The following is a 13,338-nucleotide window of genomic DNA, read 5'->3' on the forward strand; positions in this document are numbered from 1 at the left end:
CCTAGAAGTGTGAAGATCCTGGTCACTCATTGGGTACACGAGCTTTGCAGGGTCTCATTTCTCAGCCAATGAGCTTAACGTTCTCCAGGAAGGTCAGGAGCCTTGGGTAGGAACCTTTTCAAGTTCCGCCTACAGCTCTAGCACATCCTTTGGTTTCCCGCTTTGTACCCTTCCACATGAGAAAGAAGTCCCAGTTTACTCCACCCTCCCCGTGCAGACTCAGCCTATAGAGGTCTTCCTAGGAGGGAGGTCCCACCTCCACCTCTCCCAGCATGCAATGTGTCATCAGCATTGCCCTGTGTGGGTCTAAGAAGTGAACTTCCATCCGGTGGCTCACTACAATCGTCTTCACTTACGATACCTTCTGGCTGGTGCCTTTTGTGCCATGTCTGACACCAAGAAGCCAGACCGCGGCCATAGTGGCTCAAATGGTGAAGATGATGGAAATAGATCCCTGGAAGAAATTCTAATGTCTCTGCAGTGGCTGATCTTCATTGCTGCCACAGCAGGTTTTCTGGCATTCCAGTTAATCACAAATGCCATTTATGAGGAGCAGTATGAGGGAGATGTGGCTTGGATATCCAATCAGAGCAGGCAGATGTCCCCGACTGATGAGGAGGATGAGGACATCGAGGATGAGGATATCGAGGATGAGGATGAGGATGAGGAAGAATTGGAGAACCAGATGGAAGCAGAGGAGGTCGGGGCAGAAAATGAGATGCTCATGGAAGAGAGTGCAGGAGCTCCGTGCCTCACTGACTTAGCGACCTGTACCTGTGAGTGATCCATGGTCCTTACTCTAGATGCAGGTTGGGTGTATTCTTAACCACATCCATAGTAAAGTCCACCTCATAATATTTAGGCTCATTCCTCAGCGCCATTACTGTCTCTCATTCCCTCCTCCTCTCCACTCTCCTCTCAGACCTGTCCTTAGCACCTCTCCTACCATCCCCTCTTCCCACTCCTCAACCTGCTCCCCTGCACCTCTCATTTTTGCACCTTTCCTCTCCCTGCTCTGCTTCCTGTCCCGGCTCCCCTTTTTGTAACTTTCTTCTCCCTGCTCCCACCCCCTCCCTGCTCCTTTTTGGCGCCTTCTCCCTGCTCCATCCCCCTCCGTGTTCCCTTTATTGCATCTTTCCTCTCCCCCTCCCTGCTCCCCTTTTTTGTGCCTTTTCTCTCCCTGCTCCAATCCTCCTCCCTACTCCCTTTTGGCTCCATCCCCCTCCCGGCTCCACCCCCCTCGCTGCTCCCCTTTTCTGCGCCTTTCTCCCTGCTCCCACCCCCCTCCCAATTCCCTTTTGGCGCCTTTCTTCTCCTGGCTCCTTCCCCCTCTCGGCTCCATCCCCCTCTCGGCTCCCTTTTTGCACTTTTCCTCTTCAGATCCCTTCCTGGTCCATGCTCTAGTTTTCTAGCCTTTCCTGCCCTGCTCCCCTACCCCTCCCAACTACCCTTTTGCTACACTCTTCTTCCTGCTCCTCTCTCCCTCCCTGCTCCCCTTTTGATATCTTTCCTCTCCATGCTCCCATCACCCTCCCTGCTCCCCTTTTTGCTCCTTTCCTCTCTACCTCCCCTCCCTGCTCCCCTTTGCCCCCGCCTTTCCTCTCTACCTCCCCTCCCTGCTCCCCTTTGCCCCCGCCTTTCCTCTCTACCTCCCCTCCCTGCTCCCCTTTGCCCCCGCCTTTCCTCTCTACCTCCCCTCCCTGCTCCCCTTTGCCCCCGCCTTTCCTCGCCTTGCTCCTATCCCCTCCCTGTTCCTCTTTTCCCGCCTTTCTTCTCCTGCCTCCCATCCCCCTCCCTGTTCCCTCCTCCCCCCTCCCATTTTAGTTCCTTGTCCCCCAGCTAACATCCCGCTCCCTTTGGCTTTTCCTCACCAGCACTCATCCACCGCCCTGCTCCCCTTTTTATGACTTACCTCTCCCTCCCTGCCTGCCTGACTCCCTTTTCCTGCTTCCCTTTCTCCCAGCTCCCCTCCCTCCCTGCTCCCCCTTCTTGCCTTACACCTTTCCACCTTTTGCTTCTTCCCTCCTTCCTGCTCGCCCCTCAGCTTCCCTGACCCACTTCCTGCTTGCCTCTTCATCTCCTTAGTCTTTCGCCCCTCCTCCCGCTGCTGCTCCATCCCCCTCAACCCCCTACTGCCCTGATTTCCTCACCATCCCTGCCCCCTGTCTCTTTTCTTTCCTCTCCAGTCTCTTCCCTCCCTCCCCCCCCCCCCCCCCCCCCCGTCAATCAATCCCCCTCACTTCACTCTCCCTGTCCCCCCACCTTGTGCTCCCTTCCTGCCTCTGCTCCCCCTCTTGCTTTCTACTCTAGTCCCCCCATCCTCCCATCCCTCCCCCATCTTCGCTCTTCTCCCTTCCTGCTCTCCACCTCCTGCCTGTCCCCCTGGCTTTCAGTCCTTCTTCCCACCCTTCCCTTTTCTCCTAGTCCCCTCCCTGCTCCCCCTCGCTGCCCCTTTCTCCTTCTTACATCTCCATTTTCTTACATCTCTACTTTCTTACTGCCTCCCTTCTCCTTTCCTGTCCTTCACCCCTCTCCTCCCTTCCCTCTCTTCACTCCTCTCCCCACCCCTGATGCCCAGCTTCCTGCTCCATCTGTGCTCCTACTTCCTGCCTCTCCTTCTCTTTGTTCCTCTCCTCTCCCCGTTCTGCTCTCCTTCACCTCTTCCTTCCCTCTCTTTATCCTCCCCCTGCCCTCACCCTTCTTGCACCTCCCCCTTCATCCTTTCCATCCCCTGTCCATCAATCTCCTCCCCTCTCCTCTGCTTATTCCCCTTCCTGTCTCCCTTCCCCACTTCCCTTTCCTGTCCCTCCCTTCCCCCTCTTTGTTCTTCCCACTCTGCTTCCTGCAATGCCTCCATCTTCTTGCTCCCTCCCCCTCTGCTTCCCTCACCTCCTTGCTGCCTCTTTGTCTGTCTATCTCTCCTCTCCTCCCTTGTTCCCTCCCCGCACTCCCAGGTCACTATCTGATCCCTCTTCCCTTCTGTTACCCAAGTCCCTTCTGTTCTCTCTGTCCTAGTCATCCCCCAGCTCCACCCTCCCCTGTCCCCTCTCTTCCCTTTTCTCCTTTGCCTTTCTTCATTCTCTATCTTCCTCCACACACCCTTTCTCCTCTGGAGTTCCCTTCCCACTCTACCCCCCTTCCTCCCTTCCCTCTCTCCCCCATCTCCCCTTCTTCTCTTCTCCCCCCTCCCTTCACTCTCCTTTTCCCCTCCCACCTCCCCCAGCCTCTCTCCTCTTTAAGTGCCCACCTTTCCCCTTCCACCCTCCTTTTTGTTCCTAGGCCTTTTGCTTTTAAAAGGAGGCCCCAAAGCCAGGTGCTAGTGGCAGCACAGGCATGGGCATGTCTTTAATCCCAGCACACAGGAGGCACACATAGGCAGATCTCTGTGGGTTCGAGGCCAGCCTGGTCTATAGATCGAGATCCAGGACAGGCACCAAAGCTACACAGAGAAACTCTGTCTCAAAACCAAACCAAAACAAACAAACAAACAAAGGAGGTCCCATCTGGGAGGCTAGGAACCTAACAGAATTGCAAAGTCAGAGCTGTGGGCAGAAGAGGTTGAGTGCAGCTAAGGCCAGGTATCTGAGGATGACTGGAATCCTGAGGTAACACGGGACTACAGAGTGGTAGTGAAGTTCTTGGTCCTTGCTGCTTCTTTTGCCTCTGTTGGCACATCTTTCCCAAATGCAGGTCATGCTCAGAGCTTGCCCAACCTGACTGAGTAATGGTAGAGTGTGAAAACTAGGGGCCAGTGGTTTGTTTTTTTAGGACAAACCTAAATTTTGTTGATGATATTATGCTAAAAATATAACAAATACAGAATGGAGATTTTGGTACCCTTCTGTCCCATGGGTTATGAATAATGAGCTATGTACACAGGAAAAAACTGTCACCATGAAGATTTTTTAGGCTAAAATTCTTTTTTCTCCCATGTTTATATTCTCCAGGTGTTCCTAACAATCAATTAAGGAAGAAGGAATTTAAGTGTCCACTGTTTTATTTCTTCCGTGATCCTAAATTCATGGTGCCTGCCCCATTCAAATCTGAGAAACCAAATGAATGTGAGTGTGAAAATGCTGCTGAACAAGCTGCAGGGGAAGAAGAGGAGGAAGATGATGAAACTGGAGAGCTGGCCAGAGAGTCGAAAAAGAACCTGGACTCTGCAGAGGGCTCCCCACCATAGGAACGCAGGTACTGGCTTCTCTAACTAACCATTCCTAACATAGCCCTGTGACTAAGAGCTTCACGTTTTTAAAACATTCTTGGTAAACAAAACAGTTGTTAAATTTTCATACTATTAAATATTAAATTAAATAAATATTAAATTTATTTAATATTAAATTAGAACAGTTTAACATCCACAATGTACTCATTTGTTAAAAAGGCGTGAGTTGTTTCTAGATGGAAGGCCTTTAGACTATGAGATGACTTAGAACACATAGGAATTTGTCAGACTTGGTAGTAAGAGATCATGAAGAGACATTCTGCCTGCATTGTGCGGCCACAGAAATAGAGTGGATTGTTCTTATGGTGCTGATGAAAATTGGAAAAAGTTAAGTGTTTCAAGTGAAATCACACCTCATGATTCATTTGTAAATTATCAGCCTAGTTTTGATTTTAATAATTCAAATTACATGAAACTAAAAAAAATTAAAGTTTGTTTTTACTGAATTGGGAATTGGGCATTATATTTTCTGTGTTCATCTTTGTCTCTTTTTGTCTTTCTGAATTTTCCCATTTCTAGATCTACTTTTAAAGAGATGAAAATCTCTATTTAAAACAAAATTAAATCATTTTCAAATTTAATTTTTTATTTTAAATTTTAATTATTTAATTTTTTTAAATTAAAATCTTTTAAATGAGATTTTTCAAGAGATGAAGATCTCATTTTAAAGAGAGGGAAGCTGAGTAGCTGGGAGGCTAGGGAATGTGTAGGGTTGGTATATAAACATGCAAAGTTTTGTGCTCTGAGAAGCAGTTAAAGAAAAAGAAAAATCAGGCCTTTATAGTGGTTGCTAGTTGGATAGTGAGGTTGATATGATCAGATTATGGAAGCTATGAACCCCATGAGCAATCTGGTAACTAAAGATCGGCTAGGGACGCATGGCAGGGAAGTGGTTTACTTTTTCCTTGTTGAGAGACAGTGGCATTACATAGAATTGACAAGAGTGTCAGTAGTGCCTTTTAAGAAAATACAAATGTTGCTTATCTCTTATTTCCTCCTACAGTTGGAAAGCTGAGAAGAAAGAAATGGACGAAGGAAGAAGAAATGGTTTTCATTAGTTTTTCCATTTTCAGTAGTCTAGAAAATTGATTGTGTTCTAAAGTCACTATATAAAGATGTCATCAACAGACATTGGACTACACAGTGACCTTTTATAGATATGTTCATGTTAAAAATAAAAGTTTATTTTGCATAAAACTATAGTCATTTTATGTTATGTTAATCCATGGGGGTTTTTGTTTTATCTTTTTAGTTTTGCCTCATCTTGAAAAAGACGATACTAAATAATACTAATGGGTTAAATAATACTAATGGGTACCTGAAGCAGCAGCACCAGCAGCAGCTGGAAATTTTTGTTGCAGCCTTTTTGCAGCAAACTCCATAGGTTTTTTGGGGTGCTCCAAAACCATAGGAGTTAGCTGCTTTCTAACATTCCCTCATGCAGATGGCTGGCTCTTTGGCTTCTTCTCTCCTGGTGGGTTGTGGATCCACATTAGGTAGCTGCCTTGAAACTTTCTCAGGCTTCTAATGTTCTATGCAGAAGCAGTCAGCCTCACATCAGCAGATTTGGTGAGACAATTGGGATTTCTTAAAGGGAGAAATTAGTTAAATAAGAATTTTTTTCCCACATTAAAAAATGGGAAACATTTTTTTTTTTTTTTTTTTGGTTTTTTGAGACAGGGTTTCTCTGTGTAGCTTTGCGCCTTTCCTGGAACTCACTTGGTAGCCCAGGCTGGCCTCGAACTCACAGAGATCCGCCTGGCTCTGCCTCCCGAGTGCTGGGATTAAAGGTGTGCGCCACCACCGCCCGGCCCAAAAAATGGGAAACATTTTTACAATGGAGGGAATTTGGTCTCTGTTTGATAATATGACTGACATTCTGAAAATAGAACAATTAAATGAGAGGATAATTAATGTGATGGGATGTCTGTAATATCAATCATAATATTTATTTGCCTGATCATTTGTTTTATAATTTAAAAAGTTGGTTAATATGAGTGCCAAGGTAAAAGTTTTAGAAAAACTTATTAAAACAGATCATTGAGAAATTCAGACCCAGACACAGGAATTTAAAGGTGAACCAATCTCAGCATTGCATTATAAGGTTACAGAGAAAAAGCCTATTGATAATATGTTGTTGAAACTGGACATACAGGACCCATTGGAAAATGACCACTGAATTTTGCCAAAACAAGGCAAGATGGTCTTTCAGGTTCTTGCTTCACAAAGAAGACTGCCAGACATTCTACAGGACACAGGGAGAAGTGATTGAGAGACTCTAGACCTATAGGCTGAAGATGGATGCCCCAGTGTTGCAGAGGAACTTTGGGTGATTGTCTAGGCAGCTAGATGTCTCTGTCATTTCTAGAAATTTGGAAGTTGTTTACAATGCACTTCCTGTTTACTTAGGTAATATTATACCCTTCTGGAGTCTTTGATGTAGTTGAAGATTAGATAATTATAATTTTCTTTGGTTATAAAAAAGATAAATTAGATATGAAACTTTAGACTCACAAATATAGGATAGATGATAGAATATTTTCTTTAATTTTGCCAAATACAAATAGATTAGATATTGTAACTGTAATTCTTGCTTGATACCTTGTTTGTTATATATAATTTTACTATGTTAAGACCTTTCTTTTTGATTAGACAGAAAAGGGGAAGTACTATGGGATGTCTTTCTATACACTGTGAATATGTGTTGCTCTGATTGGTTGATAAATAAAGCTGCATTGGCCTATGGCAGGGCAGGATGGAGCCAGGAGGGAAAATTCAAGAGAGACAGGAAGAAGAAAGGCAGAGGCAGAGGCAGAGGCAAAGGAGATGCCAGCCTACTGCCCAAAGAGCAACATGCCAGGAGACTGGCAATGCTACAGCCATGTGGCAATACATAGATTAATAGAAATGGGTTAACTTAAGATGAAAGACCTAGCTAGCAAGAATTCTTAGCCATAGGCCATACAGTTTGTAAATAATATAAGCCTCTGTGTGTTTATATGGGACCAAGTGGCTACAGGATGTTGGTGGGAGAGATTCGTCCAGACTGCAAAGGCCAAGCAGGACTGGACAAACTTCCGACTACACTCACTCTTTTTCTTTACCTTTTTGTCTGCCTCCAGACATGAGCTACCAACTCCTACTTAGGACAGATTTATTTATATCCATGAATGGGCTCATGAAATTTAAAACACTATAAACACATTTAAAATTGTTTAACATATCCAAAGCTCTTACCATAATTTGATAATGGGCACACACACAGACACAGACACACACACACATATATACAGTAAACAAAAGCATTAAGTGTGATGCATATAAAGAATGAGAGAGCCAGGCGGTGGTGCATGCCTTTAATCCCAGTACTCTGGTAGCAGAAGCAGGTAGACCTCTGAGTTTGAGTCCAGCCTGGTTTTTGAGAGAGTTCCAGGACAGCTAGGGCTACACAGAGAAACCCTGTCTTGAAAAACAGAGGGAGAGAGAGAGAGAGAGAGAGAGAGAGAGAGAGAGAGAGAGAGAGAGAGAGAGAGAGAGAGAGAAAGAGGGGGAAGAGGAGGAGGAGGAAGAGGAGAAGAAAATAGAATTGAATTAAATTTGGGAAGGTATCTGGTACACTTCTACCGTATTTGTGGTGTAGGAGTCTAAATTACTTTATATAGCTTTGCAATGTTTTCTAATAAAACATTTTATACTAAAATTGTAAATTGATAACAGAATTATCCTATTAAGAAGATCTGGTTAAAGAAAGTTACAGCTGGCTATAATGGAAGCTCAGAGAAGGGGAAGGGACAGGGCATAGGCAAGGACAATATAAGGCCTCATTGTACATTAATAGAAGTTTGTTTCAATGCTTTGTGCATAGTCTTAATATCTTCCCACATGTTCCTTGGTAGCACATTCGGTTTGTAATTCTTTTAGAGATGATAAGTCAGTGGTGACCACAAGGGGAAAAAGAAAAGAGGCTCAGGAAAATACTTAATGCATTACTCCATTATGCTCACAGGTCTTTGAGACAGGAGGTGCATTGTTACTAAAGTATTAGGCCTGACTCTGAAAATCCCATGAGACTAGATTTGGCTGCCTGCTACCTCAAGAGATGGTAAAACAAATGTAGTTGGTCAGACCAGGAAAACATGTGGTCTAGAAAACTTCCTTCCCTGTTCAGACAATAGCTCCAGGATTATATAAAGGTAGGATAAAAGTGGGGAAATGCACAATTAGGCATGTGCTTAGCCATTTGAGTCAGGCCTGCAAACCACAAGTGTGTGTATGTATAGCAGTGTGGCTTTGGTTGCAGGCCTGGATCTGAGGATTCCTTTGGAGTCCTCCTAACATGCTCCTGAAGCCAGGGCTTGGAAGGCAGTTTATGTTCAGTTTTTGTTACTAGTATGAGACGGTGGCCTTCAGGAAGCCCGGACAGTGGCATAAGTTAAAGAGACTGATTAGAGAAACACATAAAAAAATATTAAAGCCATTCAAAACAGTGGCAGTCACCCTTTTAATTTTCATGCTTGAGGCTGGAAAGATGGCTCAGAGTATTCATTGCTTTTGCAAAGAACCTGGGTTTGGGGTTCAGATCCCAGCAATCATGTGGTATCTCACAACCTTTTGCAACTAGTTCCAGGAAATCTGATGCCCTTTTTCTCCTCTGAAGTCACACACATGCTGCAAACACACACATGCAAGGCCAACTCTCATTCACATAAAATAAAGCAAATCTTTATTACAGGGACCTGTGAGCCACAGGACCTGGGTGCTAGGAATTGAACTCGGGTCCTCTGGAAGAGTTTACCAAGTGATCTTAATCATTGAGCTATTTCTCTAGCATCAAAATAAAATAAATCTTTCAAAAGTTCTCCCTTAGTAAAGGAGACCCAGTTACAATGCCAAGCAATGCCAGACCACCTACAAAAGACGTTGTTACCAGGCAGAAAACAGGAAGGAATGAGCTCTTAGATTAAGAATTTGACTCAAGTTTCCATAAGAGAAGCAAGGGAGGAATTTTGAAAAGTTCTGGGTTGTTTACTTTCAATAGTTTTGTGATTCACTACACTATATGCATTTATCTGGTACCTGGCTTTGGGATGACTAAGGCAGAGGAATATTTCCTCCTGGAGTGTAAGTGTCAGAGAGAAGGACAGTTATTGCTTGGTTAATTTATATATTAAAAGGCATGCTTTGGTTGGGTCTTTATTAACTTTGAGAATTGGTTACCCAAGGGAGGGACTGTTTTCTTTCTGCCAGGCAGTGAGGTATATGATTTTCTGTTTTTTCACTTGTCAAAACATATGGTGGATTTTTAAAAAAATTCAAAGTGTTTATAATAAAATTGATTCTTTGATACTTGGCATCACGATGAAGGTTTTAGAAAATAGGACAGAAATTTTTCTAGTACTCTAAATATTTTGTTATGAGAATTGGAAAAAAGAAGGCACATGAGTAAAAGGGAATCTCTGCAGGCTGATTCTTAACCACATCCTCCATTCTTACAGTATTAGCAAAGTGAAATAAATTTGCAGCTTTGTAGTATGTGTTAGAAAGTTATCAGGCAAGGAGGCCAGGTCTATCAATTAAGTTGTTAAGGATATGAAATCATAGGGTAGGAAAATATATGTAAATATTAATGATATTTGAGTGCAAACCAAGGAAAGAATCATTACAGTTGGAATTATAAACAGGAATACATGCTAGAAGTCTAGGAGGGTTAGCAGAAGAAAGAAATGGGGAATGGGTGATCCTCTATGGAAGATGTATGGTTTGCTGATATGAGACAGGTGCATCATAGGGAAAGCAAATTTTTTAAGTCCAGGAAATTGAACCTAAGGCCTCATTCATGCCAGGCATGTACTCTAACACTGAGGTTCATCAGGGTCTCACTGTTTCCACACTGGCCTGGAACTCACTCTAGCCAGCTGAACTAAAACTTACAGTCCTCCAGTCTCAGGCTTCTGACTAACTGAGATTACAGACTTATAACTTGAGGCCAAGCAATGGCACATTGTAATACCCTCAGATTTCCCTTTACACATAGGAGCTGTATGTAAGGAAGAAAAGATTTCTCAACAGTCATTAGTTTCACGGCTGACATACACACCCATAACAAAACATAGATTATCAAAATAAAAGTATACAAATTAGTGTAAATTTTATATGGCACAAGAATCTCCAGAAATTAAGCCTCAAAGCATCAGTGAAACTTGTATATTTTTGTGCTTACATTTGTCAAGAGTAGACAGTAATGTAGAAGAAGGATCAGACATGTGCCAGTGGTAATAAGCTGGGGAAAATTAGCAAGGCTTGCTATTTTTGTTTTTCTGATTAAGAGCCATATACTTGCTACATAAATGCCGTACCACTGAGCTTCATCCTCAGCCTACACTTTTTGTTTTGATGCAGAGTTTTGATATGTTGGCAAGGCTGGCCATGAGCTCAGGCTGAAGACCAGACAGCTCTTAAACTTATGATCCCTCTTGCCCCAGCCTCCAAAATAGCCTGGAAGACAGAATTATGTCATTATGCCTGGTGATCCTTGGCTTCTACTTATAATTCATAGCTATTTTGTTTGGTCTTCCTACATCTGTGGACTTTATCATTTTACAGCGGAAGCAAAGTTACATCTCATAAAATGGGCTGGAAACTCATTCATAAAGACATTTTATGAAATAACTTTTGACAAACCTCAGGATTTCAGGAGAATTTTAGTATTAGTTTGTTTTTTTTTTACACATACTTCAAAGAAATTTATTTATTTTCATATGTATGAGTGTTTTATCTGCGTATATGGTTGTGTACCACAGGCCTACTTAGTGACTGTGGGGTTCAGAAGTGGCCATCAGATGCCCTGGGACTGGAGTTACAGATCGTTTGGTTGAGAGCCACGATGTGGCTGCTGGCCATCTAAACTGGCTCCTCTGCAAGAGCAGTATGTGCTCTTAACTGCTAAGCCATCTCTCCGGCCCCCAACTCACGTTTTAAAATGCTTTCAGGACTGGAAATGAATTTGTATCTCTAGTGTGTTTTATCCTGTTTCACTAGTATGTATTTCTTCCTAAAGGTCATTTCTAATTTAGATTAGATCATTTTACAGATGATATTGCTTAACTAGTTATTATGAGTCTGTCTAAGGGGGTAACAAGGATTTATTAAGGTAATAAAAGAGAAGATACAATCACCAATACAGAACCAAGTGAACAGCCGCGGTCTGTCCTGCCCAGGAACGAATAGATCCAACCGTCTGAATCCACGAGGAGGGGGAGGAGGGGGAGGAGGAGGAGGAGGAGGAGGAGGAGGAGGAGGAGGAGGAGGAAGAGGAGGAGGAGGAGAAGGAGAACAAGGATGATGAGGACTACGAGGACAGGGACTACTGGGACAGGGACGACAACGACAGGGAGGATGCGGACAGGCGACAACCAGGACATGGAAGAGGATAAGGATGAGGAAGTAGAGGTGCGACCCCCTTTCTCTCCTTTTAAGCGATCATGTAAGCAGATCAGAAACCACACCCTAAGACTTATACCTTAAAGCTAATTGGTGGAATGAATTCTCTACAAATAGTTATTTGAAACTGAAAATTCATCAAATTTGCTCATTTTTCTAACGAGAGTAAATAAATTTAGACTTGCTTCTTGCTTCCCAAACTATCATATGTACGCATATTCAAATTACCAAATTTAATCATTCCTGAAGCTGTGCCTCTTATTGAACCATAAAATCAGTCAAAATATCTTTTCTCCAAAGAATGTATTTCACCTTAAAAGGGACATATATGAGCACATGAGAAAATGAACATGGTATCTGAACTCCACAGCAAGACCAGGTCTCAGAACAAACAAAACCAAGCATGTTTCATCATGCTCCCTTTGAAATCTCACTTATTTCACAAAATCAAAATCCAGATTTCTCCTCCAGCCTAGTGGGCCAATTTTCTTTCAAAATTTTTCTTGCAACTCTCCACTAACCTATCATAAGGGAAACATCCAACATTTCTCTTAACTACAAATATATATATAAAAGTTAGGCTTCCATGATTACTAATATCCAAGGGAATGAACAGCACATGCCTTCCTGGAACTGTTGATTGCCCTGTATTTTATATAAGGATAAGAAGTTCCTTATGCCCCAATAGTAAATCATCTCACTATAATTTATTGTAACAACAAAAATGGATATAAGCAAGGCACTGTGAGAAAGACTAAAAAAAATAGCCTACCACAACAAAGATACATTACTTAATCAATGGAAAGTAATATGTAGATTTAAATACACTAACAGTTTGTTTTTTTGAACATTAACCCTAGGATGTTTATTACAAAGGTAAACCCTGTTCCTTGAGATGGACTTACCGGTAGGATTTCTGTATCAAGCACGGGCACCAGGACCTCCAAACTTTTTGCATTCACAGTGACTTGGATTGGTTACATCAGGATTCACAGGGACGCGGATCGGCTATGAGCAGGATTTACAGGGACGCGGATCGGCTACGAGCAGGATTTACAGGGAAGTGGATCGGCTACAAGCAGGATTTACAGTGATGCGGATTGGCTACAAGCAGAATTCACAGCAATGCTGATGTTGATTGGCTCAAGCAGGGTCCGGGCTTTGGAGATGGACTGTTGGATAGCATAAATTTGGGTCACATGACCACACCACCCTTTACAGGGATCCGGATATCCGCACTAGCAAATTGCTCCTTACTCAGTTGCAGAACAGACTCCAATAACTTGTAGTGCAGGCTCGATCATCTCCAGGGGATGTCCGATCACCTTGATGATCCCATTTCCCCGTTTGCAGTACACCATGGCTGTGGTAGTCTTCTTGTGTCCCAAGACCTAAATGGACTGCAGCAGACCCTCGACCACAATGCTGCGAGTATGAACACGAACTCCACACCGCGGTGTGCTGCCACTGGAAAAGGAAAGCTTGGGGCTGCCCCAGCCCCTAACGCAGTTTTAAAATGCAAATAAAAATCAAGTTAAGAACGACGCACACGGAGTTGCCTTAAATATAAGGCCGGGTCTCCAAAGCGAGTTCCAGGAAAGGCACAAAGCTACACAGAGAAACCCTGTCTCGAAAAACCAAAAAAAAAAAAAAATCAAGTTAAAAGACCCAAA

The 13,338-nt window shown here is 43.4% G+C and overlaps 1 protein-coding gene across 1 annotated transcript; it reads left to right on the top strand.

Moving 5' to 3' along the window:
* Nucleotides 1–385: 385 nt before the first annotated feature.
* LOC128117326 (tumor rejection antigen P815A-like) lies at nucleotides 386–5,359 on the top strand. Its single transcript, XM_052749249.1, has 3 exons — nucleotides 386–780; nucleotides 3,901–4,191; nucleotides 5,229–5,359. Exons 1-2 carry the CDS (start codon nucleotides 386–388, stop codon nucleotides 4,181–4,183), a joined length of 678 nt encoding a protein of 225 aa, XP_052605209.1. The 3' UTR covers nucleotides 4,184–4,191; nucleotides 5,229–5,359.
* Nucleotides 5,360–13,338: the final 7,979 nt, after the last annotated feature.

The sequence above is a fragment of the Peromyscus californicus genome, unplaced genomic scaffold (assembly GCF_007827085.1).
Source record: "Peromyscus californicus insignis strain IS unplaced genomic scaffold, ASM782708v3 Scaffold_10__1_contigs__length_136768540, whole genome shotgun sequence".
NCBI classification, from domain to species: Eukaryota; Metazoa; Chordata; class Mammalia; order Rodentia; family Cricetidae; genus Peromyscus; species Peromyscus californicus.

Excerpts from the sequence above, each read along its gene's own strand:
- LOC128117326 (XM_052749249.1), top strand. The coding sequence starts at position 386 with ATGTCTGACACCAAGAAGCCAGACCGCGGCCATAGTGGCTCAAATGGT. Across the intron at positions 781-3,900 it reads TTAGCGACCTGTACCTGTGA|ATTTTTTAGGCTAAAATTCT; the intron begins GTGATCCATGGT and ends GTCACCATGAAG.